Source organism: Gorilla gorilla, chromosome 6 (genome assembly GCF_029281585.2).
Source record: "Gorilla gorilla gorilla isolate KB3781 chromosome 6, NHGRI_mGorGor1-v2.1_pri, whole genome shotgun sequence".
Lineage (NCBI taxonomy): Eukaryota > Metazoa > Chordata > Mammalia > Primates > Hominidae > Gorilla > Gorilla gorilla.
The window spans coordinates 51,482,087-51,509,369 of NC_073230.2; the positions used below are offsets into that span (position 1 = coordinate 51,482,087).

General features: G+C 39.3%; 1 protein-coding gene across 2 annotated transcripts in view; it reads right to left on the reverse strand.

Annotated features, from left to right (window-relative positions):
- The window catches only part of RALA (RAS like proto-oncogene A), an 88,467-nt gene that overhangs the window by 13,128 nt on the left and 48,056 nt on the right, over nt 1-27,283 (reverse strand). For both annotated transcript variants that reach the window (XM_031013242.3, XM_063708519.1), the window contains 2 exons: nt 7,881-8,031; nt 4,079-4,287 (listed from right to left, as the gene is read on the reverse strand). In XM_031013242.3, the coding sequence (XP_030869102.1) occupies nt 4,079-4,287; nt 7,881-7,994 (323 nt within the window). In that variant the 5' untranslated portion in view covers nt 7,995-8,031. The remainder of the gene's footprint in view (nt 1-4,078; nt 4,288-7,880; nt 8,032-27,283) is intronic.

Sequence of the window (27,283 nt, forward strand, 5' to 3'; positions counted from 1 at the left end):
ATGTTTCCTAAATACCACCACCACACTACTACCACTAACATTTTACTCAGTGCTCACAAAGTGCCAAACACTGCTTTCAGGACTTACATACATTTTCTCATTTAATCCTTACCTAAACCTATGAAGTTAGTATCATTATTATTCTTGTCCTACAGATGAGGAAACTGATGCACACAGAAATTATGTTAACTTGCTCAGAGACACACTTAAGTAGAACCAGGACTAAGAAATCCAACTCCAGAGCACACAATGAACTTGTACAGTAGATACCAAGAGAATACAAAGGCAGACCTCCTGCATTTTAACTCTATGCTATTCCTGACTGCACAACCTGGGGCAAGCCACTTAACCTCCCTGCATTTCTGTTTCTTCATTTATAAATTTGGATGTCACTTTTTTAAAAAAAGTCAAATTTAAGACATCACTAGTTCTCAATCTTATTTTATGGACTCTAAGAAAAACTGCTGGCAATTATAACTGTATGGTGCCATATCATAAGACATAGCCCTCAGAGATGTTAAAATGTACATCTTATAATCTATGAAATCCAGTAGTATCTATCTCACAGTGTTGTTTGAGAAACTAGTTTATATATGTGAATGCTTAGAACAGTCTGGCTCCTGGTAAGTGTTGCATGAGTATGAGGCAGTGTTACTATTATTGTTACTTCATTCACTTGATTACTCACGATGTAGCAAACATTCTAACACATTCAACACTCATAGGAAGTTCTTTGGACCTGAACTCTCAGTTCTTCTAATGTGAATAGACTATAGGCCGCACAGACTATGGGCCACAGAGAAAGTAAACTCCATTCTTCACTGATTTGTATTTGTCTTAAACATCCTTTTAGAAGTCAAACAAGCACGGTATCTGGGTGATGCAGGCTAAGACGTACAGCACTACACAGTGCTATGATGCTTCCTACCACTCACATGATTTCTTGCAAAAACCATGTCAACTTTCACCATGATTACTATTAAATATATGCAGTACTTGTGAAGGGCATTTTGGCCAATCACAATCTTTTTCTAGGGCGTGCTGTGACTTTCTTAACCAGTTTCCTTTGTGAATGAGGGCCTGAATGCTGTTCTTTTTTCTTTTTTTAATTATACTTTAAGTTGTAGGGTACATGTGCACAACGTGCAGGTTTGTTACATAGGTATACATGTGCCATGTTGGTTTGCTGCACCCATCAACTCGTCATTTACATTAGGTATTTCTCCTAATGCTATCCCTCCCCCAGTCCCCCACCCCACAACAGGCCCCAGTGTGTGATGTTCCCTGCCCTGTGTCCAAGTGTTCTCATTGTTCAATTCCCACCTATGAGTGAAAATATGCAGTGTCTGGTTTTCTGTCCTTGTGATAGTTTGCTCAGAATGATGGTTTCCAGCTTCATCCATGTCCCTGCGAAGGACATGAACTCATCCTTTTTTATGGCTGCATAGTATTCCATGGTGTATATGTGCCATATTTTCTTAATTCAGTCTATCATTGATGGACATTTGAGTTGATTCCAAGTCTTTACTATTGTGAGTAGTGCCGCAGTAAACATACATGTGCATGTGTCTTCATAGCAGCATGATTTATAATCCTTTGGGTATATACCCAGTAATGGGATCGCTGGGTCAAATGGTATTTCTATTCTAGATCCTTGAGGAATCGCCACACTGTCTTCCACAATGGTTAAACTAATTTACACTCTCATCAACAGTGTAAAAGCATTCCTATTTCTCCACATCCTCTCCAGCATCTGTTGTTTCCTGACTTTCTAATGATCGCCACTGAATGAAGCTGTTAACAACAACTAACCTGCCACTCAGTCTCACCACTTGGAAGGTGAGACTGACTCAGGTGTTTGTAACTCTAGCACCTCTGGTCATATGTGTGTATATATAGTCATTAATTTATTTCTTAATAAATACCTACTAAGCTACTCTGAGTCAGGTGCTGCAGGAAAACCAATACTGAAAAAGCATAGTGTGATTGATGCTGGCAGAAACACGGCTGTAGAAAACCTGGACCTACTGGGTTCCGAGGTGAGAAGATGTTATTTTTTTAGAGTTAATAGATTGGTTTTATTAGCAACTTTGCTGGATGTCAGAGAAAAGTAATTCTATGGTATAAACTTCATATACATTTTGCTTAATATAATACTCCCTTTAAATACAGTTTTAGAGGCTATTACAGAATTTCAGAATAGGGAAGTACAATCTGGTCCAACTTCATTTTTGACATAGGAAAGTAAAAACCAAAAGGTAAAGGTTTTTGAATCAAGACAAATGTTTACTAAACATGTACTTACTATAGATTATATGCTATGAACTATGTCATATATAGGTACTGGGGATACTGAGACAGGAAAGGAATGGGTGTTAAGTGTGATACTGGAGCTGCAGCAAGGACATTGCATATATAGATGAGGAAGCAATGGATTTTGTGGATCACAGAGATGACCAGGAAGGCTAAAGGGAGGAGCTGATATTTATGCTACTGTTTTATTTATTTATGCTACTCTTGCAGTTTAGACCACGTGGAGTGCCCACTGTAACCATTCAGACCTTTTCAAAAAAGCCTTTCATATTGTTGGTGAGTCACTAGGGTCATTTTTATTTATGGCAGGGGCATTGGAGGTACGCCCTAAGAGTAATGAATCATCCTTATTTTCTATAATAGTAATAGCCCAAGATTCTTGCATGAAAATACCTTATTCTCTTGAAATATCACTTTGACTTTGGTGACTATGGTGATAACATTTATTCCATTACTTAGAACAAGACTTGCTACATTATAAGCACTCAAATATCTGCTGAATGAATAAGCATTGGCATTTATATAACTTTCAACATGTCTCCCACAATTACAAGCTACCAGAGTCTGCCATCCTTTGCATGTCATCATATATGAAATTTCTTCCTCATAGAAACCAACAAACTTTATGAATAAATCTATACTTCAGAGTTTCTCAATTACCTGCTTTTTGCAAAGAATGCTCTCTTAGAATAAGTTCTTGAGATTTTCAAGTGTGCATAAAAAGGAATGCTCTGTATAAGCCTTGGTTTAGTTTTTTGCTCACCCACCTGAAATGCCCTCTTTCCTTATGTGTGAAAATCCTTCTTTTCTTCAAGCTCATCTATTTCATGAAGGTTTCCCAGCTTCTTTCCCCTCCCGGATCCTCTGCACTAACCACTGCCCATGTTTCCTACTTTGTCACTAACTTGCTCTTGGTTAAATGCCTTATATATTCATCTAGGCTGTGTGAATCTTGAAAATAGAGGATACATTGCATGCTTCTTTTCTGTCCTCCATAATCAAGTAGACACTTCACACAGAAATAAAAATATGTATCATTTAATTAAAGAACACTTGATTTATGCATGTAGTATTTGCAAGACCACGCAAGAACTCTATGCCAAATTCCTCTTAGATATAGAGGACCACCTCTTTCCCCTTCACCAAAACCACCTCCTCTAAAACCAAATGGATTCCAGATTTTAATTAAACAATAAATAATAAAAATATTATATAACAATCTAATGTGCCCATCTACAGAGATATTATTTCTATTAAAAATTCATTCATTCTGAAGGTTCCCATATAATAAGAAAAAGAAACAAAAAATTCAGTCTGTGCTATCAGGGCATCTATATTTTGAGGAGGATGGCAACGTGCCTACTGAGCATTACATAGGTGCTGAGAAACCATGACTAACAGAGAAAGATGTAAAACCTGAGTAAGCTCCATTATGTGCTCTAAGTATGAACTGTTATGGCAGTAGTAGTTTACACTATAGAGAAATACTTCAGTAACTCATAGAGACTCTGGGTAACTGAAGCTGTCACAAAATCAAACTCCAATACAGGTGACACCGGGAGAGCTGTAAGACTATGCAAAGTATCCTAACTGTGTGTACATAACACAGTAGAGAGAGTCGTATACTGATATCAAAAAGGGAATAAACACAATTAGAGACAGAGTAAAAGACTAACAAGTTAGAACCTCTAGTTGTCTACTTGTTTCTGTGGGAAGAAATTGTTGTATAGTATGTCACAAGCAACAACATTACTCTAGGACATACCTGAAGTCAGCTGTAGCTGCAAAGGATTCCATTTCTGTAATAGAGAAAACACAGAGGAACCCCTCCCCACTTCGGAAGTAGTTGTCTCTAATTGCAGCGTAGTCCTCCTGCCCAGCTGTATCTAAGATATCGATCTGGACTTCCTCCCCATCTAGCACTACCTTCTTCCGATAGCTGTCTGCTTTGGTAGGCTCATAGTCCTCCACAAACTAGAAAATATAAAAACACACCAATTTTTTAATTATTACGTTTCAAAACTTCTTATTCTGAAATAATTATAAATTCATGTGAAGCTGCCAAAATAGTACAAGAAGAGTTCTGTATACCCTTTGCCCAGATTCCTCCAATGGTAAAAACTACACTAATTTTAATTTTAGACAATTTCTTGGTTTCCTCATTTGCAAACAGAGAGGGCTGAATTATTACCTCTAGGCTGTTTACAGCTTGAAAACAGCTTTTCTTCCTTAAAACACAATACCTGCAAAAACTATTACACATATATTTTACCAAATTTATAATAGTCTTTTTTCTATTTAACTCTGAATATAAATTTTCATGCTAGAATTGTGGAAATAATTTAAAGGTCAATATTTTGGTAAGCACTGAAAGTATCATTAAATCCTTTCTTTTTCTAAAATGAACTAAGTCAATAAAGTGATTTACACTACTCAACAGAAAGTCAAATCTTAAACTTTATGAGACTTCTTCCCAAACTTTTGATTTTTTAAATAGTACAATTCAACAACTTTACATTCCCACTCCTATCGTCAGCCCCATAAATCTCACTTTAATATACCTTGATAAACCGTAGGCAGGCAGATGATAAGTATGTGTATATGTATGCAGACAAGGCCTTACTATGTTGCCCAGGCTGGTCTTGAACTCCTGGGCTCAAATAATCCTACTGCCTTGGTCTCCCAAAGTGTTGGGATCAAAGGTGTGAGCCACCAGGCCCGGCCTATCTTTTGATATCATTGTTAGCATGTATTCATTTACACACAGACATTTGTGGGTTTTTTATTAGCTCTTGTAAATATTTTCATTATCTGATATATTCTTATTTATTTGCTATGACTGTATCTTGTCATTAGAATGTAACCCCTCAGAGCAGGGACCTTGCATATGCTATTCATCATTATATCTCTAAAGCCTATAACAGTGCCTGTTACATGGTAGATACTCAATAAATAATTATTTTAAAAATGGACACAGTGTATTTGTAACTGTAAAAGTTAAATAACATTCCACCACATTTACATGCTATTAATGTGCTTAGTCATTCATTACAAGTTAGGCATGTGGGCTGGGTGTGGTGGCTCATGCCTGTAATGCCAGCAGTTAGGGAGGCTGAGGTGAGTGGATCACTTGAGCCCAGGAGTTCAAGATCAGACTGGGACACATGGCAAAACCCCGTGATATGGTTTGGCTCTGTGTCCCCACCCAAATCTCATGTTGAACTGTAATTCCCAATGCTGGGGGAGGGATCAGGTGGGAGGTGACTGGATCGTGGGGGCAGATTTCCCTCATGCTGTTCTCAAGATTGTGAGTTCTCACGAGATCTGATGGTTTTCAAAGTGTGTGGCACTTCCTCCCTTGCTCGCGTGTGCTCGCTCACACTCTCTCTCTCTCCCTCCCCTGCCCCAACATGTGAGGATGCACTTGCTTTCCCTTCACCCTCTGCCACAATTGTAGGTCTCCTGAAGCCTCCTAGTCATGCTTCCTGTTAAGCCTGTGGAACTGTGAGTCAATTAAATCTCTTTTCTTCATAAATTACCCCAGTGTCAGGTAGTTCTTTATAGCAGTGTGAGAACAGACGGATACACCCCGTCTCTACAAAAATATACAACAATTAGCTGGGCATAGTGGCACATGCCTATAGTCTCAGCTACTTGGAAGGCTGAAATGGGAGGATCGCTTGAGCCTGGAAGGTGGAGGTTGCAGTGAGCTGAGACTGCATCACTGCCAGGGCAACAGAGCAAGACGTTATCTTTAAAAAAAAAAAAAATTAGGCATGTGAATATTCTTACTTTTGGCTTCCTTATTGTCAAGAGGAGACTGATTTAAGGATTAGTCTGAGAGAAGATTAGCTCTTAAATAAACAGTATGAAACAAAGAATTCAATGAATAAATCAGTAATTTCATTTAAAGTACCATTTCAATCCACTCTCCACAAACTTTTTTTTTTTTTAAGAGACAGGGGTCTTGCTCTGTTGTGTAGGCTGGAATGCAGTGGCACAGTCATTGCTCACTGTGACCTCCAATGCCAATGATCCTCCTGCCTCAGCCTCCTAAGTAACTAGGAAAACAGGCATGCAGCACCACGCCCAGCTAATTTTTTAATTTTTTCATAGAGATAGGGTCTCACTTTGTTGCCAGCTGGTTCAAGCTCCTAGCCTCAAGTGATTCTCCAGCCTACGCCTTCCCTAAACTTTTTAATTCGCTCACTAACAAGCATGGCAACTGACAGATTTAAGGGTTTTACGTATGTGTGTAAAAAGAATGGTGAGACACAGGCAACAGAAAAAGACATGGGGGGTTGGGTGCACTGGCTCATACCTGTAATCCCAGCTTTGGGAGCCCAAGGTGGGAGGATCGCCCTGGGCAACAGAGTGAGACCCTGGTCTCTATTTAAAAAAAATAAAAGGTAAAAAAAGAGATAAAGACATGGGGTGGGAAAAATCTGTAGGGATATTTTTAGTCAAAAGGCTAGGTTTAACACTTTGTTGCTCATCACAGATCACTTTTCTTGGGTAAGTTGGGTAACTCTCTGAGGTTCTGTTTTCACATCTGTAAAATGGGGATATCACCATCTCCCACACAAGATTGTTACGAGGACTAAGTTGTCTGCAACCATAAAACCTGGCTTTTGTTGGGAGAAAACAGAAGTGAGGATAAATGCTTACATTGGATTACCAACTCTTAAATCATTAAGACTTGATAACATTCCTGCAGGGAAAGACTATATTGCTATATACAGGCTACATCTTAACTCAGGGATGATGAAGTCTGATATGAATACATGCATACAAATCTGTAACCTGTGTGGTAATTATAAATTTTAGTGACTTGGCCTGCTTAATGATGAATGTAGTGCCATGCCAAACACACAATAAACGACTTTTTCATCAAGTTTATTAGAATAATTTTTTTGGGGGGGGATGGAGTCTTGCTCTGTCGCCCAGGCTGGAGTGCAGTGGTGCGATCTCGGCTCACTGCAAGCTCCGCCTCCCAGGTTCACACCATTCTCCTGCCTCAGCCTCCCGAGTAGCTGGGACTACAGGCACCCGCCACCATGCCCAGTTAATTTTTTGTATTTTTAGTATAGACGGGGTTTCACTGTGTTAGCCAGGATGGTCTCGATCTCCTAACCTTGTGATCTGCCTGTCTCGGCCTCCCAAAGTGCTGAGATTAGGCGTGAGCCACCGTGCGTGCCCAGCCTAAAAGATATTTTATATATGTTAACCTCAAGTCTCTCTTAAGTATTATACACACCACTTCTATTAATTAAAGGTAGGAATCGCCAATAAAACCTAAAAACAAAAAAGCTAAAGTTAGATTACTAAAAAAAAGGTGTACTGTTTTTAGTTTAGCTTTGTTTTTAAAGCCTGAGGTTTTTAAGGACCATAAGTTCCTGATTTGTAAAATCAAGTTATGTACAGATGGCTCTAAACACAAAAATGAAAAAAAAAATTATTAGTAATTTGAAGGATTCAAAGAATCCATACAAAATAGCACCAAAACTAAGCTAGGGAAATACTCTCTGAAAGCCTAAACTTTGATCCATTATAAAATTAGCACTTACCTCATCGTACATGAACTGTAGAGTCAGAGCTGACTTGCCCACGCCACCACTGCCCACCATGATGACTTTGTGTAAGGCCAAAGAATTCTGACCCTTGGGCTTATTTGCAGCCATTTTGTGTCTCAGTTTTCACCAAAGGATTAAGAAGAATCTAAGAAGAATGAAAGAATAAGTAATGCTCAGTATATTCTTCTTTAGAATTCCAGTGTAAGAAAGAGATATGTCCTTAGAGTTCAATATACTAGTTTTCAATCTGTAGTGATTTTAAACAGATGGCAAATGAAGTATGCTCACTTAGGGGAAAAACCATGAACCATTTATCAGAGAATACCATGGCAATAAAACAAGCCTATGACTCAAAGGCATTTCTCTTAAAATAGTTGGGTTTCAGTAATGAGCTATGATCAAAAGTGAAAATTTCCCAGTACAACTGCATGCTGACAATAATGGGGGTATCAGCTGCACTGCAATATGTCCACACAGATATGAAAGCAGGCTAAAGGATCTCTGTTTTCACACTAATTTATATTGGCAATAATTAAAGAGATGTTTCTTCCCTTTTTTTTTTTTTTTTTTTTGAGACGGAGTCTCGCTCTGTTGTCCAGGCTGGGGTGCAGTGGCGTGATCTCGGCTAACTGCAGCCTCCACCTCCCAGGTTCAAGCGATTCTTGTGCCTCAGCCTCCTGAGTAGCTGGGACTACAAGCGCGCACCACCATGCTTGGCTAGCTTTTGCATTTTTAGTAGAGACAGGGTTTCGCCATGTTGGCCAGGCTGGTCTCAAACTCCTGGCCTCTAATGATCCGCCTGCCTTGGCCTCCCAAAGTGCTGGGATTACAGGCGTGAGCCACCGTACCCCCGACCAAGATGTTTCTCTTGAGTAAGAAACAAGTGACCAAAAAAAGACTGCTAATGTGTTTACTACATCATGCCTCACATTAAGGACCTCATTGAAATGCTTACTTACTGCTATTTTATAGAAGAAGACATCCCATCCCAACAACTTGGTAGTAGAATTATAAACAGAATTCAACACTGTATACCCCAACTAACAGATTACTGGAACATCTGTTTCTTGGGATGGCTGGCCAATCTAATTTAAATGCTTGGATCTAGCATGCCTTCACTTTTCTCAGAGCATCCACTGTTTAATACATTTTTACACTCAGTGTGGAGAGGCCAGGTTCTTACAGAAGTTGTAGTGACCTTTGGCCATGCTGACTTGGCCTTAGAAAAAATCCTGTGAGGCCACAACAAACACTCTGAACGTGTGTGGAGATCCAAGCAAAGAGACTTTTTGTTATTGGGGGTTGAGGGGGTTGCACCCCTTGTCCTCAGCAACTCTTTGACTTGTTTCGGACACAAACAGCTTTCTAAGTTGCAGCTCCCATAACCACGCCCCCTCCTGTTTACCTCTCTATCTTGGGCCAATCTTTCCTAGCTCAGCTGCATCAGACCCACAACGGTCTCCTTCTGTTCTTCACTTTTCTAAGCCTCTTGGCCTTTGCCCATGCAGCTTCCTCTGTCTGGCATATTCTTATTCCATCTGGCTAACTCCTCTTGGTTTTTGGGTCTCAGCCTTACCTGAAACTCTCAACCTAAATTAGGTTCTCCTCTGCTCTGTGCTCTCAGATAGCATCTGATACTTTTCCTTCATAATCCTTATCACAAGTTGAAATTGCCTGAATATGTATTAGGTTGGCGCCAAAGTAATTGCGGTTTTGGCCATTACTTTCAATGGCAAACCGCAATTACTTTTGCACCAACTTAATAGTGTAAGTATTCCTCTAGTATACCAGAAACAGTGAGTTCAGGACCATGTTCACTTGGGTTAATAGTCTGCTTAATGTAACTAACATGGCTGGCAAAATCAGCCATTTAGTGCAAAAGCATTGAATGAATGAATGAATACACAAATGTTTGCAGTCTGACTTAACCCTGAGAAATGCTTTAAGCCAAGCTTGTCCAACCTGCGGCCCGTGGGCCACATGCGGCCCTTTGAATGCCCAACACAAATTTGTAAACTTTCTTAAAACATTATGCGACTTTTTTTTTTTTTTTAGCTCATCAGCTATCGTTAGTGTATTTTATGTCTGGCCCAAGACAATTCTTCTTCCAATGTGGCCCGGGGAAGCCAGAAGATTGGACACCCCTGCTTTTAGGTTGTACCGGTTAAAGTAGCTCTTGCTACTAGAGGTTCAATCACAAACGGGCCAGGACAATCTGCCATGGGTCTGTGCCTCACATACGGGCTGTACGGGGCACCCAAGAACTGGGTGCGGCTTCAGGTCTCACCCATAAATCATTCCCATATGCCTGCTTGCCCAATATATAAAAGTATTAAGAAAAATCCCCCATAATCCTACTGTCCATTTAGCAATATGAACAGGCTAACATACCTCCTTGGAGACTGCTTTCAATCTACATTTAACATAACTGAGATCACATATACATAAATGCATTTTTTTCATCCTGTTCTTATTCTATCAAAAGCATTTTAGCAGAAGCAGTTTGAACTGTTTAGCGTATGGCAAAAAATTTACACTTACAGGCTAAGAGTTCAATTTAACTCAACAAACACAAATTCAGCCACTCTTTTACTTGAGTATTGAGAACATGACCATTAGATTGTGAGTGCTTATCACTGCTCAAAAACAGTGAAAATTATAGTACACTGCAGGTAACTAAAAGTCTGAAAGATACCAAGTCTAAGCCAGTTTATGAAGCATGCTGTTGCTGGTGTTCCTAAATACATCAGGAAGTGACTTCTTTATTATGATCATTACTTGCTGGCAGTTATAATCATGTCACAGCTAATATATCTACTGTTTTATTTTTAAAACAGTACATATCACATGAGCTCAGGGCATTACCATATCAATTAATACTCTAAGAGTTGTGTGTGTGTGTGTGTGTGTTCAAAAGAAAAAACTTAGCAGTCACTACAACTGGGTTAAAACACTTTTCCTTCTAGAATAATTTAAAATACAATCTGTGACTCAGAAGCAGAAAAGACAGAGATTTCCAAGGATGTTTTTCCAAAGTGCAAACATTTCCTAATAACTATGAGCTGCACATTCCAGACTATTAAGAGGCTATCCAGGAAAAGAAGCTTCTGCCAAGGAAAAACTACTCGACCCCCATTTTAAAAGACTTGGCACTCCACCACTTAATTCCCAAGCCCTGGTCTAGATATTGTTTTGAATGATAAACAAGCCATAGCCCCTGCCTATGTGGAACTTAAGACAAACACATACACAAATAAGCAAACACCATTAGTGCTAAGTGCAATGAAAAAAAATAAGACAGCAATGGGGGGAGGAGCTACTTTAACCAGATGGTCAAGGATGACTCTGAAGAGGTGGCATTTGAGCTGAGACCTGAATGTTTTGAAGAAACCAGTCAGCTCTGAGGGAAGAGCGCTCCAGACACAGGGAATAACAAGTACAAAGAACTTAGAAGAGGGTGGGAGTGGGGAGCATGTTCTAGGAAGCAAAGAAGGCCAGAGTAGATGAAGCCTAGTGTCAGTCTGTTTCCTGTTGCTATAACAGAGTATCTGAGACTGGGTAATTTATTTTTTAAAAAGAAATTTATCTCTTACACTTCTGAAGGCTGGGAATCCCAAGAGCATGGTGGCAGCATCTACATGGCTTCTGGTGGAAGGCATCACATGGCAAGTGGGCAAGTTTGCTGCCTCTTACAAAGCCACCAGTCTCATCACGGGGGCCCTACCCTGATGATCTTATCTAATCCTAATTACTTCCCAAAGCCCCACTGCCAATCAACATATGAATTTGGGGATTAAATTTCCAACACATGGCCAGGTGCAGTGGCTCATGCCTGTAATCCCAGCACTTTGGGAGGTCAAGGTGGGCGGATCACTTGAGGTCAGGAGACCAGCCTGGCCAACATGGTGAAACCCCACATCTACTAAAAATACAAAAAAAATTAGTGGGGTGTGGTGGCAGGTGCCTGTAATCCCAGCTACAAGGGAGGCTGAGGCAGGAGAATCGTTTGAACTCAGGAGGCGGAGGTTGCAGTGAGCCAAGATCGTGCCACTGCACTCCAGCCTAGGCAACAGAGTGAGACTCCGTCTTAGAAAGAAAAAAAAATTGCCAACACATGAAATTTGCAGGACACATTTAAACCACAGCACTTAGTGAATGACTGGAGAGTAAGAGGAGGTAAAATTGACAGGTAGGCAGAGGCCAAATCACAAAAAGCCTTGAAGGCCCCGGAAGTGTTTGGATTTTACTAGAACTGCAATGGGAAGCCTCTGGAGTTTTTAAGAAGGATAGTGGTAAAATTTGTGTTTTTAAAAAGATTACCCTGGTTGGTGTGTAGAGAATGGACAGTGGAAGTATCAAGAGTTGAAAGTACAGGAGGCTATCCCAGTAATCCATGCAAGAGAGGACAGAGGCTTGGGGTACAGCAGCAGCAGCAGCAGTAATGGTATTACCAGTTCCCGTATAACTACTAATACCACCTATACTGAGGACAACCAACATTTACTGACCACTCACTAAGTGCAAGGCACTGTTCTGAGCACTCTGCACATACTAATTCAGCTGAGTACTACATTTCAGATATTTACAATCCTAGGCGGTATGTACTATTTTAACTTCATTTAACAGATGAGGAATCTGGGTCACAGATGTCAACTTGCTCAAGACCGAGCCAGAATTCAAACTGAGGGAGCCTGCTCTCCTAACCACTATGTTATTTGGGATACATTTTGAAGAAACAGTTGATAGGACTTCCTGATTGACTGGATGGGAGAAAACAAGACTAACCTTTAAGTTTTTGTCCCAAATATCTGAATGTTAGGCATCTATACCTAAGATGGAGAAGGACCAAGAAGGAATAGGTCTGGGAAAGAAATCCCAAGCTCTGCTTGCACATTAGACATTTCAACTAGAGTTGAACAAGAAAAACTGAATGTTTTAGTCTAGAGTTCAGGGATGAGGGTAGAGATGGAAAAAAAAATTGCATGTCAGTTTACAGATGATATTTGAAGTCACAAAATGGCATGAGCTTTCTTAGGGAGAAGATGAAGATAGACACGAGAAAGTGGCAAAGGAAAGAGCCCTGAAACAACTCAACAGGCTAGTTCAGCAGGAGATCTAGTAATCGCACAGTCACTGAGGCTGGCTGACTTAAATCCTGCCGACCGACTGAGGTGAGATATGAGGAGAGACAAAAAAGAGCTAATTCTGTGCAAGATGGAGGTTGTTGTTAATCTTGGGAAGAGTCATTTCACCAATTGAGGTAAGAATGGGGTGGGTAGTGCATGCCAGTAATCCCAGCTACTTGCGGGGCTGAGGCATGAGAATCGCCTGAACCCGGGAGGTGGAGGCTCCAGTGAGCCAAGATCCAAGATTGCACCATTGCACTCCAGCCTGGGCTAGAGAGTAAGACTCTGTCTCAAAAAAAAAAAAAAAAAAAAAAGGAATAGGGTGGGTTTGGGTTGAGGAGAAACAGAAGGTACAGAATTGGATTTTTACTCTCAAGATGAATGGAGAAATGCAATCATAATGGGAAGGTGTTGTTAGGAAAAGGGCTTTTTGTTTGGCTGCTTTTTAAATGTTATTAGGGGATGTTTGCATGACAATCATCCAAGAGAGGCATAAATTAATGATCTAGAAGACAGAGTGAACTCTAGGAGCAAAGTTCTGGAGTGAACCAGAAGAATTAGGACCTGGAACATAACAGGAGCAGGGACATCTCTTCCTTTGTAATGGGAGGTAAGACAATGCAAAGAATAGGGGTATAGATGCCGGCTGCAGGTAGATTTATTTCTTTGACTGTATCTAAATTTATTCAATGAAATATAACCACAGATAATTTTGCGAGGGAGCCGGAATACAAAAGCAAGCCTGTCTAGATAGATCAATAGAACAGAATATACAAAACCAGACTCAAATACATACTGTAGTGTAGTGTGTAATAAACGGTGGCACTTCAAATGGGGGTGGGGGAAGACGGAGAATAATTCAACAGGTAGTGTTTGGACAACTGTCAAGCCAACTGGAAAAAAATAAAAGTTGGATCTATTCTCCTCATACCAATATAAAGCCTAAGTAGATCAAAGATTTAAGTGACAAAATGAAATCACAAAGGCACAAGAAAAAAAAAATGAAAGAATTGATCTTTTTTTAATCTTTTTTTTTTTTTTTTTTTTTTGAGACAGTCTCGCTCTGTCACCCAGGCTACAGTGCAGTAGCACACTCTCGGCTCACTGCAAACTCTGCCTCCTGGGTTCATGTGATTCTCCTGCCTCAGCCTTCCGAGCAGCTGGGATTACAGGCATGAACCACCATGCTCAGCTAGTTTATATATATATATATATATATATTTGTGTTTTTTTTGTTTTTGTTTTTTTTTTTTGAGACAGAGTCTCACTCTTGTTGCCCAGGCTGGAGTGCAATGGTGCGATCTCAGCTCACTGCAACCTCCGCCTCACCAACCCCAGGTTCAAGCAATTCTCTTGCCTCAGCCTCCCGAGTAGCTGGGACTACAGGTGCATGCCACCACACCTGGCTAATTTTGTATTTTTAGTAGAGACGGGGTTTCTCCATGTTGGTCAGCTGGTCTCAAACTCCTGACCTCAGGTGATCTGCCTGCCTTGGCCTCCCAAAGTGTTGGGACTACAGGAGTGAGCCACTGCGCCCAGCCTGTTTCATAACCTTAGAGTGGGGAAGGTCTAAAGTATTACATAAAACCCGTCATAAGTTTGAAAAATTGTACTACTGAAAAAAATTTCTGGCCAGGCGCGGTGGCTCACGCCTGTAATTCCAGCACTTTGGGAGGGTGATCATGAGGTCAGGAGTTTGAGACCAGTCTGGCCAACACAGTGAAGCCCCATCTCTACTAAAAATATAAAAATTAGCCAGGCATGGTGGCGCACGGCTGTAGTCCCAGCTACTCAGGAGGCTGAGGCAGGAAACTCACTTGAAACCGGGAGGCAGAGGTTGCAGTGAGCCAAGACTGCGCCATTGCACTCCAGCCTGGGCAACAGAGAGTCCGTCTCAAAAAAAAAAAATTCTGCATGGCAAAATCTTCTAGAAGCAAAGTAAAAAGATAAAACTGTGGAAAACATTTGCAATTCATTTTACACATAAGAGATGATTTCTCTATATAAAAAGCTATACTGCACTTCTCACTACTGCACTTGACTAGTCTTTAAAATAGTTACTATAAATAAAAAACTGCAGGAAATTGGGCAAAAAATATGAATAGTCACAGAAAAGGATATACAAATGACTCAGTATACTTGACCTCACTGATAAGATAAATACAAATAAAGCTATACTGGGATAACGTTTTATCCACCAAATTGATAACTGTATGTTTGCAAGGGCCAGCAAACCAGAGCCCCCTTGACTTGTTTTCATATGGCCTGTAAGTTAAGAATGGTTTTTGTTTTTGAAGGGTTGTAATTAAAATCAAACCAAACCAAGAAGAATACGTAACAGAGAATGTGGCTTGCAAGCCTAAAATATTTTCTGTCGGCCCTTTACAGAAAATTTTTGTCTATCCATGGTGTAGAGAAATAGGCATATTCAATGATTGCTGGTGGAACTGTAAATCTGATACATGGAATAATATGTAACCACAAAAAATGAGGAAGCTCTTTACGCACTGAAATAGAAGGAACTCCAACACAGAGCTAAAGTGAAAAAAAAAAAAAAAAGATACAGAACAACATATCCCATATGCTATGCGTTGCCTAAAAACATTAAAACAAAAAAGGAACATTCAGGATTTGCCTGTTCATATATTTGGAAGGATATTTTTTTTAAAATGGTAACACAAGGTTGTCTGTGAAAATGGAAACTAAGTCACTACAGAGGTGAGAGAGTATACCATTTTGTACATTTGATTTTTGTATCATGTAAATGTATACTTTATTTAAAAAATATAATTAAAACTAGTCATAAAATAAATCAACAAAGCCCACTTATTTATTGTACTTGGCAAAACTGCAATTAACTATGTTCTTGGTACCTTATATAAACTAGAAATTGGAGGTATGAGCTTGAATTTTAATTAAAATACAACTTATCCACATGTACATGCCTTTGTATTTTTTCCCCTTCAAAGGAACAGGGGTCCTTGAATTCCAAATTGTGTGACTTATTTGGCTCCTCAATTATTTTCTGTCTCTTACCGTTCAACTTTTTAAAGTGATATCCTAGAATAATACTATAGAACCTATTTGGGGTGATGGGTGGGCTTCAAGTTTTCAAGCTCACTTCAAGCTTTGCTTCATCCAGAAACTAGACAACTACACCATGCTCATACGAGCTACTTATTTCCTTTCTTCTTTCCTCCATTTTTCCTTCTCTCCAAAAATACACCAAGGGCCTACCTTACTACGTAAGGCACTGTGCTAGGTGCTGAGGCTATGGAATCCCGCCCTTGTATGTTTAGTTAACAGGTTCCACAATGTATTAGTTTCCCGTTTCTGCTGCAGCAAATTACCACAAAATTAGTGGCTTAAAACAACACACATTTATTCTGTTACAGTACTGGATGCCAGAAGCCCAAAATGAATCTTAAAGGGCTAAAAAGAAGATGCCAACAGGGTTGGTTCCTTGAGGGGGCTTCAGGGGAGAATGTGTTCCTTGCCTCTTTCGCTTCTAGAGCCTGGGGCATCCCTTGGCCCCTGGCCGCATCACAGAAGCACCACTCTGCTTCTGTGGCCATACTACCTTCTCCTCTACTTTAGCCAAACTCAAACCTCCCTCTACTTCCCTTTTATGACACTGGTGATTCATTTGGCCCAACCAGATGATCCAGAATAATCTCCTCACCTCAAAATCCTTAATTATACTGGCAGAATTCCTTTTTGCCACACAGAGCAACATTCACAGATTCTAGGAGTTAGGACATGGATATTTTGTGGGGCCATTACTCAGCCTACTGCTTACCACACACAGGAAAGTGGGTCAAAGAGCTTCGGACCACAAATCTCCAATCCAGACTCTAAACTCTCTATCTTAAACTTTAAAAATTATTCTAAAAAACAATCAACCCGGTTTTTTCAATACTTACTAAGGAATACTCTACCAAGTAAGGTGTCAAATACCCCATGCCTGCCAAAACAAAAACCCCAATGATCTTTGTATGTCCAGAATTCATTATTATCTTCTTTAGATTTTCGATAGAGAAGCTCATTACAGGATAAGCACAGCTAATCCAAAAATCCAAAATGTGAAATGCTCCCAAATCCAGCATTTTTTAGTGATGATATGACCCTCAAAGGAAATGCTCATAGGAGCATTTGGGATTTTTGGATTAGGGATGCTGAACCGGTAAGTATAATGCAAATATTCTAAAAGCTGAAGAAAATCCAAAATCCCAAACACTTCTGATCCCAGGCATTTCAGATAAAGGATACATAACCTGTTTTAGGCTTCAGTCTAATAAAAATATTGGCTGGTAAAAGTTGTGAGAGTCCTTTTTAATAAACTGATTCAAGGAAGCATTTCCCTTGCCTCTGATATGAACAGTGCATTAAAGGCTTATGATCGGCTGGGTGCGGTGGCTCATGCCTGTAATCCCAGCACTTTGGGAAGCCGAGGCAGGCAGATCACCAGGTCAGGAGATCGAGACCATCCTGGCTAACACAGTGGAACCCCGTATCTACTAAAAATACAAAAAATTAGCCCGGCGTGGTGGTGGGCGCCTGTAGTCCCAGCTACTCTGGAGGCTGAGGCAGGAGAATGGCGTGAACCCAGGAGGCGGAGCTTGCAGTGAGCCTAGATCAGGCCACTGCATTCCAGCTTGGGTGACAGAGTGAGACTGCCTCAAAAAAAAATAAAAAGACTTATGATCATTAAAGTTCTGCCCCTATCAAATCATTATAAATCACAAGTAGGTAAAGGCCGTCTTAGTGAATGGAAAGTATTTCATATAAACAACTCACACATGACACTCCCTATCTGCATTAAGAATATTTGCTCAATTAAAAAAACACAGGTAATATAAAATGAACAATTTCAGAAGAGGTAGAATATACATGACCAAGAAAAGGAGATATACAGTTTTTTTTGTTTTGTTTTTTGTTTTTTTAATTTCCCAGACATGGTCTCACTCTGTTGCCCAGGCTAGAGTGTAGAATGTAATGGTACCATCACAGCTCACTGCAGACTTGACCTGCTGGGCTTAAGTGATCCTCCCATCTCAGCCACCTGAGTAACTAGGACTACAGGCACGCACCACCCTCAGCTAATTTTTAAAATATTTTGTAGAGACAGGGTCTGTGTTGCCCAGGCTGGTCTTGAACGCCTGGGCTCAAGTGATCCTCCCGCCTAGGCCTCCATGTTAGGATTACGGGCTGAACCACTGTGCCAGGCCCACAAGTGTATTTTCCTAACTGACAGAAGAACAAGTATCAATACAGGTTGAGCATCTCTAACCTGAAGATCGGACATGCTCCAAAATCTGAAACATTTTGAGCATTGACATGATGCCACAAGTAGAAAATTCTACACCTGACCTCATGTGACCTCATGTGGTCAAAACGCAAGTGCCCAATACAGTTTATTCAGCATCCCCAGGACCCTGCTAGCTCTCTTCAGCTGCAATGTATCTTTTCTGCACATGCCCAGATTCTCTCATGCAAGCATTCCCACAGAGCAGCAAAATGGTTCCACATATACAAACTTTGTTTCACACACATAATTATTAAAAACTGGTTCACGCCTGTAATCCCAGCACCTTGGGAGGCCAAGGCAGCCAGAGCACCTGAGGTAAGGAGTTTGAGACCAGCCTGGCCAAAACGGTGAAACCCCGTCTCCACCGAAAATACAACAAAATTAGCGGGGTGTGGTAGCGTGTGCCTGTAATCCCAGCTATGCAGGAGGCTGAAGCAGGAGAATTGCTTGAACCCAGGAGGTGGAGGTTGCAGTGAGCTGAGATCATGTCACTGTACTCCAGCCTGGGCAACAGAGGAAGACTTTGACTCAAAAAAAAAAAACATAAAATTACCTTCAGGCTGCTATATGTATAAAGTGTATATAAAACATAAATGCATTTCATGTTTAGACTTGGGTCCCATCCCCCAAGATATCTCAATATGCATTTGCAAATATTCCAAAATCCAAAAAAATCTTGAAACACTTCTGGTCCCAAGCACTTAGGATAAAGGATACTCAATCTGTACTATTTAATGTCTCAGAGCACAGGGAAAGCTTCCAAATTCTTTTTAGCAAGCTAGGCTAACAGTGATGCAGAGTACTGACAAAAATAGAATAAAGACAAAATAGAATGATTGGACTATCACATGAATATGGGGCAAAGAATTCTAAGTGAAAAATGTTAACAGATAGAATCTAGCACATTAAAAGAATAAACCCAAGTGACCAGGTGTGATTCAAACCAGATACGAGAATGGCTTAGTAAGTCATAATTTCTGATATTAATAGATGAAAAAAATCATATGAGTATCTCTACAGGTTCTAGAATAATATTTGATAAAATTGTTCATAAAACAAGTAGAAATAGATTATTGTTCACTTAATTACACGGAAACTGTCTTAAAACCCAAATCAGGCCCAGTACAGCGGCTCTAATCGGTAATCCCAGTGCTTTAGAAGGCTAAGGTAGGAGGATGGTTTGAGCCGAGGAGTTTGAGGTTACAGTGAGATATGATTTTGCCACTGCATTACAGCCTGGGCTACAGAGTAAGACCCCCCCCCACCACCTTTTTTTTTTTTTTTTTTTTTTTTTTACAGTGCATGCCTGTAGTCCCAGGTAATTACTTCCAGGCTAATTTTCTTTGTTGAATTTTTAGTAGAGACGAGGTCTCACTATGTTGCCTGGGCTGGTCTTGAACTGCTGAGCTCAAGCAATCCACCTGCCTCGGCCTCCCAAAGTGCTGGGATTATAAGTTTGAGCCACTAGGTCTGGCCAACCCTCTTAAGGGAGACCCTGTCTCTTAAAAATCATTTTTAATGACAAAATAAAAGCACTTCCATTAACATCAGGAGTACGATAAGGGTGGCTGCTAGCATCACTCTTACTTGGCACTGTTCTGGAAGTGGTACCATATTAGAAAAGGAAAGAAAGAGGCAAATGATCATTATTAACTGATAATATGATTTCATACCTAGAAAGACCAAAGGAATCAACTTCAAAATTACTACAAATAAGAGATTTCAAAGGGTAAATGGTTATATAAGGAATATAACATATACAATTAAATTTCTTCTCAAATGACAGAATATATAATGAAAGACCCAATTTACAACCTCACTCACAAAGAGTATATAACTAAGAATAAAATTACCACTATCTGTGTAAGATATACATGAAGACAGTTTAATAATAACACTTAAGTAACATAAAGCATGACTTGAATAAATGAAGACAACCTGTTCTTGAGACATAAAGAGTGTATTTTGGTAAGGGTACAAAACTCTGATAGTAAAAAAAGACTATTAATTATGAAAATTAAAAATATCTTCATGATTAAAAAAAACCTAGTAAGTCAAAACACAAAGCACCTGACTCAGAAGTCTTCTGATCTGTCTCCTAAAGTTTTCTTCACCATAAAATTTGTGAAGATAATTTCTCTCCTTTTTTTGAGACAGAGTCTCGCTCTGTCGCCCAGGCTGGAGTGCAGGGGCACGATCTCGGCTCACTGCAACCTCCGTCTCTCAAGCTCAAGCAATCCTCCCACCTCAGCCTCCTGAGTAGCTGGGATTACAGGCGTGCACCACCATGCTCAGCTAATTTTTGTATTTTTAGTAGAGAAAGTGTTTTGCCATATGTTGAAAACTGACTCGAACTTTCTGAGGGAAGGTTGATTTACATACAATAAAATTCACCCTTTTAAGTGTATAGTTTAATGAGTTTTGATAAATGTATACAGTCATGTAACTACCATCACAATCAAGGTACGGAACATTTCCATTACCCCAAAAAGTTTCCTCTTGTCCCTTTGCAGATAATCTTCTTCATCACACTGGCAGCCACTGATAGGATTTTAGGCCTTACTGTTCTGCCTTTTGGATCATAATGTATGTAGCTTTTTATGCCTGGCTTCTTTCTGTTAGACAAGGCTTTTGAGACACACAAATATTGTTGCATGTATCAGTGCATGCATCTTTTTTTTTTTTTTACGACTGAATAGTATTCCATTGTCTGGATGTATCATGATTTATGTTGTTTCCATTTTTTAAAATTTTATAAGTAAAGCTGTCATAAACTTTTGTGTACAGGTCTACACATGTTTTCATTTTTCTTGGGTAAACAACAGATGCAGAACTGGTAGGTTGTATGGTGTGTGATTAAATGTTTTTCAAAGTGGCTGTACCTTTTTGCATTTCCACTAACAATGTATGAGATTTTCAGTTGCTTTCACATCCTGGCACTGTTCCAGGCTTCTAATTTTAGGCAGTCTAGTGAATGTGTAGTGGTATTTCCTTTTAATTTGCACTTTCCTAATAACTAATCATGTTGAGCTCTTTTCATGTAGTTACTTGCCATCCATATGACTCTGGTGTTCAAATCTTTTGTCCATTAAAAAACTTTTGTTTTGTCTTTTGAGTGAGTTTTAAGAGTTCTTTATATATTCTGAATCAAATCCTTTCCAGAGATGTGTTTTGAAAATATTTTCTTCCAGTTTGTGGCTTATCTTTTCATTTTCTTGACATATTTTTTGATGAGTATTTTTCTTTATGCTTTTGGTGTCTCAAAAATGTTTGACATTTTAAGTGGCAAAGTAACTACTATGTTTTGAATATTTACAAATAAAGGCTTATTATTTAGTTAATAATTTATTATAAAGAGATGGAAGGAAGTCCAGTCAAAAAAATGACATTAGTTATAACTGACATCCTAAATAGTTAAACCCTCCATTTTAAATACACCATCAAGCTCGGTAGAAACAACATTCAAAGAAAATCCCTGCGGCATTTTTCTACTTTTGAAACATAACAACTTAGTATTTTCACGTTACTCTAATTGTACTGAATAAGGAGAACACAAAATAATAACAAAGACTGAACTAAGAAAAGTAATATTCTGTTTTAAGGGTACAGTAGTTGATGGCTTAAAGATGGTTTAACGTTTTGCCTTGTCTGCAAAATAAAATTTATTTATAAGACTTGCCAGACATGTTGTCAGACATCAAAGCACAGAATCTTAACATAATGAAGGGTCAAGTTTTATCTCCCTGGGTTTCAGCTTGTTTGTAACACTAAGGTTAACATTAATAAAACAGCATATGTAAGATACCTAATATGCATAAATAATTATTCAATAAAGGGTAACAAATATTCAGGCGTCTTTTTAGAAGACCCTAACTTTATATGCCACATATACTCAGTCCACAGTCAGTGCAAAATCATTACCAGTAGCACAAAGGTAAAGCCCTTACCACAGTTAAAACTTATAAAAAATTTCTAAAACACATGAGAAAGTGATGGCTGAGACTTGAAAGACAAAGCATTAGCAAATTAAGTGAACCTTGGGGTGACAGTAAGAAAGAAAGCTATAAAAAGTAAAAGGGTCAAAGACAGAACTTTATAAACCAAGTCTTTAGATTTTTATCCTTAGAGCAATGGAGAAGCACCAGGAGTTTTAAAAAAAGAGACTGGGACTCAGAAGGCAGGAAGAACAGGTGGAAGGCTACAGGTCAATGATGACTTGAGTTAGGACTAGGGAGGTGGGACAGATGGATCTAAAAGATATTAAGAAAAAAAAAGAGTCAAATGAACTAGATTAGTTGTGAGGGGTAAAGGAAAGTGAGAATTTAAGCCAAAACAAGAAACTTCCTAGCTTAAGTGACTATGGTAAGGAAAGGAAAGGGAACAAGCAGCTTCTGTGGGACCAGGTGGGAGTAGGAGGGGAGAGAAGAGTTACTGTAAGGAAATGATGGAAATCAATATTGATCTATTAAAAGATCAAAATATTTAATAAGAAAAATCTGAGAGTAGCTTAAGAATAAGCAGTTTTCTTACCCCAGACCCAGTGGTTTTGCTACTAGACTATGACCTGAATGTTTTCAGCAATATTGAGAAATAAGTAACAGGGTAGAACCTGAAAGGTGGAAAAGGAAATAAAAGACTCATAAACTGCTATTTATATTTTAATATTTGTTTTTAAACCCCTGTGTTTTCAAAATAAGATATAGTTTAGAAAAGCATTAATAATTAATTGCAAAGATATATGTGTGCTTCCATATTCCTATGCTAATTCTGGAAGGATACATCACCTTTTGAATTTTGATCCATATGAATGTATTACATATTTGGAAATTAAATACATACGTTTTTATTTACTGAATTTAACAGCTTACAAAATTGAATAAAGAACTAATGTTCAGCTGAGCATGGTGGCTAACACCTGTAATCCCAGCATTTTGGGAGGCTGAGGTGGGAGGATCACTTGAGACCAGGTGTTTGAGACCAGCCTGGGCAACACAGTGAGACTTTGTCTCTACAAAAAATAATAAAAATTACCTGGATGTGGTGGCACACGCCCGTAGTCCTAGCTACTCAGGAGGCTGAGGTGAGAAGATCACTTAAGCTCAGGAATTTGAGGCTGCAATGAGCTAAGATTGCACAACTGTACTTTGGCCTAGGCAAGACAGCAAGACCCTGTCTCTACAAAAATAATAATAATGCAGGCTTAGATGTTTAATAGATCTAATCTTTAAAAGTATAATTTACGTAATTTATACCTGCTTTAGGTTCTATGTATGAGCTACTACAAATTAAGCATATATATAGCCTGGTAGTTTGAGTTTCTGTTATTGATATATTTATGAACTTGATATTGTCTATGAGAGCTTTGTTAATTTTAAAAAATGCAGCCAGAAAAAATAACTGAATTAACCATGCCTGAATGATCCAGTTTAAAAATGAGTAGGGCACTTGCTTAACTGATTAAGACTTACATCAAACCATGTATTAGAATAGTGACAGAAAGTTTACTAGCAGGCTTTTTTTTTTTTTTTTTTTTAAAGAGACAGAGTCTCGGTCTATCACCCAGGCTGGAGTGCAGTGGTGCTATTATACCTCACTACAGCCCTAAACTCCTGGGCTCAAGCAATCCTCCTGCCTCAGCCTCCTGAGTAGTTGGGACTACAGGCATGCCTGGTTAATTTTTTTCTATTTTTTTTGTACAGACAGGGTCTCACTATGTTGCTCAGGCTGGTCTTGAACTCCTGGCCTCAAGTGAACTTCTCACCTTGGCTTCCCAAAGTGCTGATATTATAGGCATAAGCCACCGTGCCTGGCCCACAAATGAAATATTTTAAAAGAAAAATCTAAGCATAGCCTCTGGTTTACATGAAGACATCTGTTAAATCCCACTCTTTAACACACGTTTCATCTGTAAGTTGGCTCTCTTTGTATAGCTGCTTCTCTGATCTTTTGGTATGCTTCTGGATTTCCTTTTTCTTTTTCCTATGACTATATTCTGCACCAACATGTATTTATTGAGTCAGGTACCATGCTAGGCATTGGGAGAGGGTGGGGGATAGGTTCATAGGTGAGCAAGTCAAGATCCTTGACTTCAAAGATCTTAAAATCAAGTACAGAGATGGAGCAAGAGGGGGAGGGAAAGGATGTATTAAATTCTTACACATCATTTTGCCTTTTGCATTCCTTACCACTTACGTCCCACTTGTATTTTTATTTTATTTATTTATTTATTCAGACAGAATCTTGCTCTGTCGCTAGGCTGGAGTGCAGTGGTGCGATCTCGGTTCACTGCAACCTCTGCCTCCCGGGTTCAAGCGATTCTCCTGCCTCAGCCTCCTGAGTAGCTGGGACTACAGGCAACTGCCACCATGCCCAGCTAATTTTTGTATTTTTAGTAGAGATGGGGTTTCACCATGTCGGCCTGGATGGTCTCGATCTCTTGACCTCATGATCCGCCCGCCTTGGCCTCCCAAAGTGCTAGAATTACAGGCGTGAGCCACTGCGCCTGGCCTTACTTTATCTTTTCTTTTCTTTTTTTTGGAGATGGAATTTTGCTCTTGTTGCTCAGGCTGGAGTGCAACGGTGCGATCTCGGCTCACCACAATCTCTACCTCCTGGGTTCAAGTGATCTCCTGCCTCAGCTTCCCGAGTAGCTGGGATTACAGGCATGCACCACCATGCCCAGCTGATTTTTGTATTTTTAGTAGAGATGGGGTTTCTCCACGTTGGTCAAGCTGGTCTCAACTCCCGACCTCAGGTGATCCACCCACCTCAGCCTCCCAAAGTGCTGGGATTACAGGCATGAGTCACTGCGCCCAGCCTTATGTTGTTTTACTGACTTCATAGCTGTAATTTTTAATGGCTATGTAATGTATCATCCTGTAGACACAAAGCAATTTACTTACCATAAACCATAATATAAGACATTAGAGCTGTTTTGAATTCTTCAAAATTATAATGGATGACCCCCTATTTCTACATTTAAAGTACTTTCCATGAGATAGAATCTAAGAAATGGAAAATTAATAAATTGACTGTTTAAGGTTTATCATGCACATTGTCCAAATGCTTTCTTAAAGTGCTGTACTTTAGCACAGTAACTATGCTAGTATTGCTAGTATCCCTACTGGCATTGTGTATTCTTTTAAAAAACCTGCTACTTGTATACTGTGAAAAATATCTCATTGTTATTTCTAATTATATCTCTGATTTCTTAAAGAGGGTGGATACTTTTTCTATGTAGTATTTATTTTGTGAATTGCTAGTTCTCATCCTTTACTCATCTGGCAATAATATCTTCTATCACATTTTGTGTAATTTCATGTCACCATTGGCTAGACTTTCTTTTATCTTGCTCTCCCAGTCCACTATAGTAAGTTTCCTCCGTTGTTGGGTAGATCTGCTTCTCACAACAGATCAGGAAGACACTTTAAATTCACTGGGTATTTAAAGTTTCACTTTAGGTTCATGGGCAAGAAACAGGTTGACAGATTGGCTCCTTCTCCAAATATCAAAAAAATAGAGTTTACCCTGGGTTGTTAACATGTTCATTAGAACTCCTAGTCCTCCCAGGCTGTGAGTTCAAAAAGAAATGTTTTTCGAAGTAGATTTCCAAAATTAGCACGGAACAGATGTTGCTGCAATCTTTGTATGGGCTGGTTGTGTGGGAAGGGTATCAAGCTAGCTTTTCACATATATTCCTTTAATTAATAGCAAGACCTATCATCTCTTCTGCCCTCTGTTCCTATTGACTCATTGCTTAAAGTCTCTTCAGGACTCAGTGGGGAAGAAGAGATTCCCCTTACAGGCCTCCCTCACGGGAATGCTGGGTAGCCCTTCCTTCGCCCTGCTTCAACAATCAGCACCATCTGTCTTCTGTCTTCTACAACCTAGAAAGTCTCTGCTTTGCTGATGGTCACTCCATCTGTTCTCATTCTCAGTGCTATTACAGAATTACAAATTTCTGTCTGTAAATTCTTTTTCCTGTCTTTTCACAGGGAGTTGGGGATAAGAGGAGGTAGACACATATATTTAGTCTACTGGCTTTCATTACCATGAACTTGAGTTAAAATCCTGAGTTGACTTGATTTGGAACCCCAAAATATTTCAAATTTAGAAAGTATAAAAAAAATTCCAAGACATTCAATTAAAATTAGCCTGAGTTTTAAAGAATACTATTTTTCAATACCAACTTCAAGAGTAAATCAGTTTTCTGATATGGATGACCAAAGAATCATAAATAAACACAAAAGTTTAAGATGGGGCAAGACCTGGCATCAAAAAGAGTGGGAGTGAGGCAGAAATAGGAGAGAAGAGAAAGGAAAGCTAATGGTCTGAACTGCTACAGAGAAGTACTGAAGTGATTTTTTTCCCCAAAAATGTTTTTTTTCTTCAGCATTGGGACAAGCTGGCTAAAACTCAAAATTTATAAGAAGATGTATTGATCAAAGCCTTGAAAATTAAGCATTGACATTATTTTTACAAACCAGGAATGTAAAGCTAAAGACTGACTCTATAGCAACAAAGATTCCCTTTGTGCCAATTAACCTTTACTACAGCTCTTTTACAGACCACCTGCTGAATTCTTACTTTGTGGAACTGCAGGTGAATAGCCAATTCTTTTTAAGGAGTAACAGCGAGCAGCTAAGAAGAAAGAAAGAAAATATAAAGTAGTAATCTCTTAAATTCTGACTTGTATATGTGGCACCCCACATCCATCCAGTCAGGTTAACCTCTTAGTATGTACTGTTAAGATCCTTCCTGTATAAGTAAGGCATTGCGAATGTCACTTTTTAAATTTAAAGAATCCCTTTGGCACTGAATATAAAATACATTACCCGAAACTATGTTTAATGACAACTATTATCAGTTACATTCTCCATCACAAATCTGTTTAGCACAGACTCCCTTCCACGGGTGATCTTGAATGCTGTTGAATACGCCTAACCCTACCATTTGAGTTCATC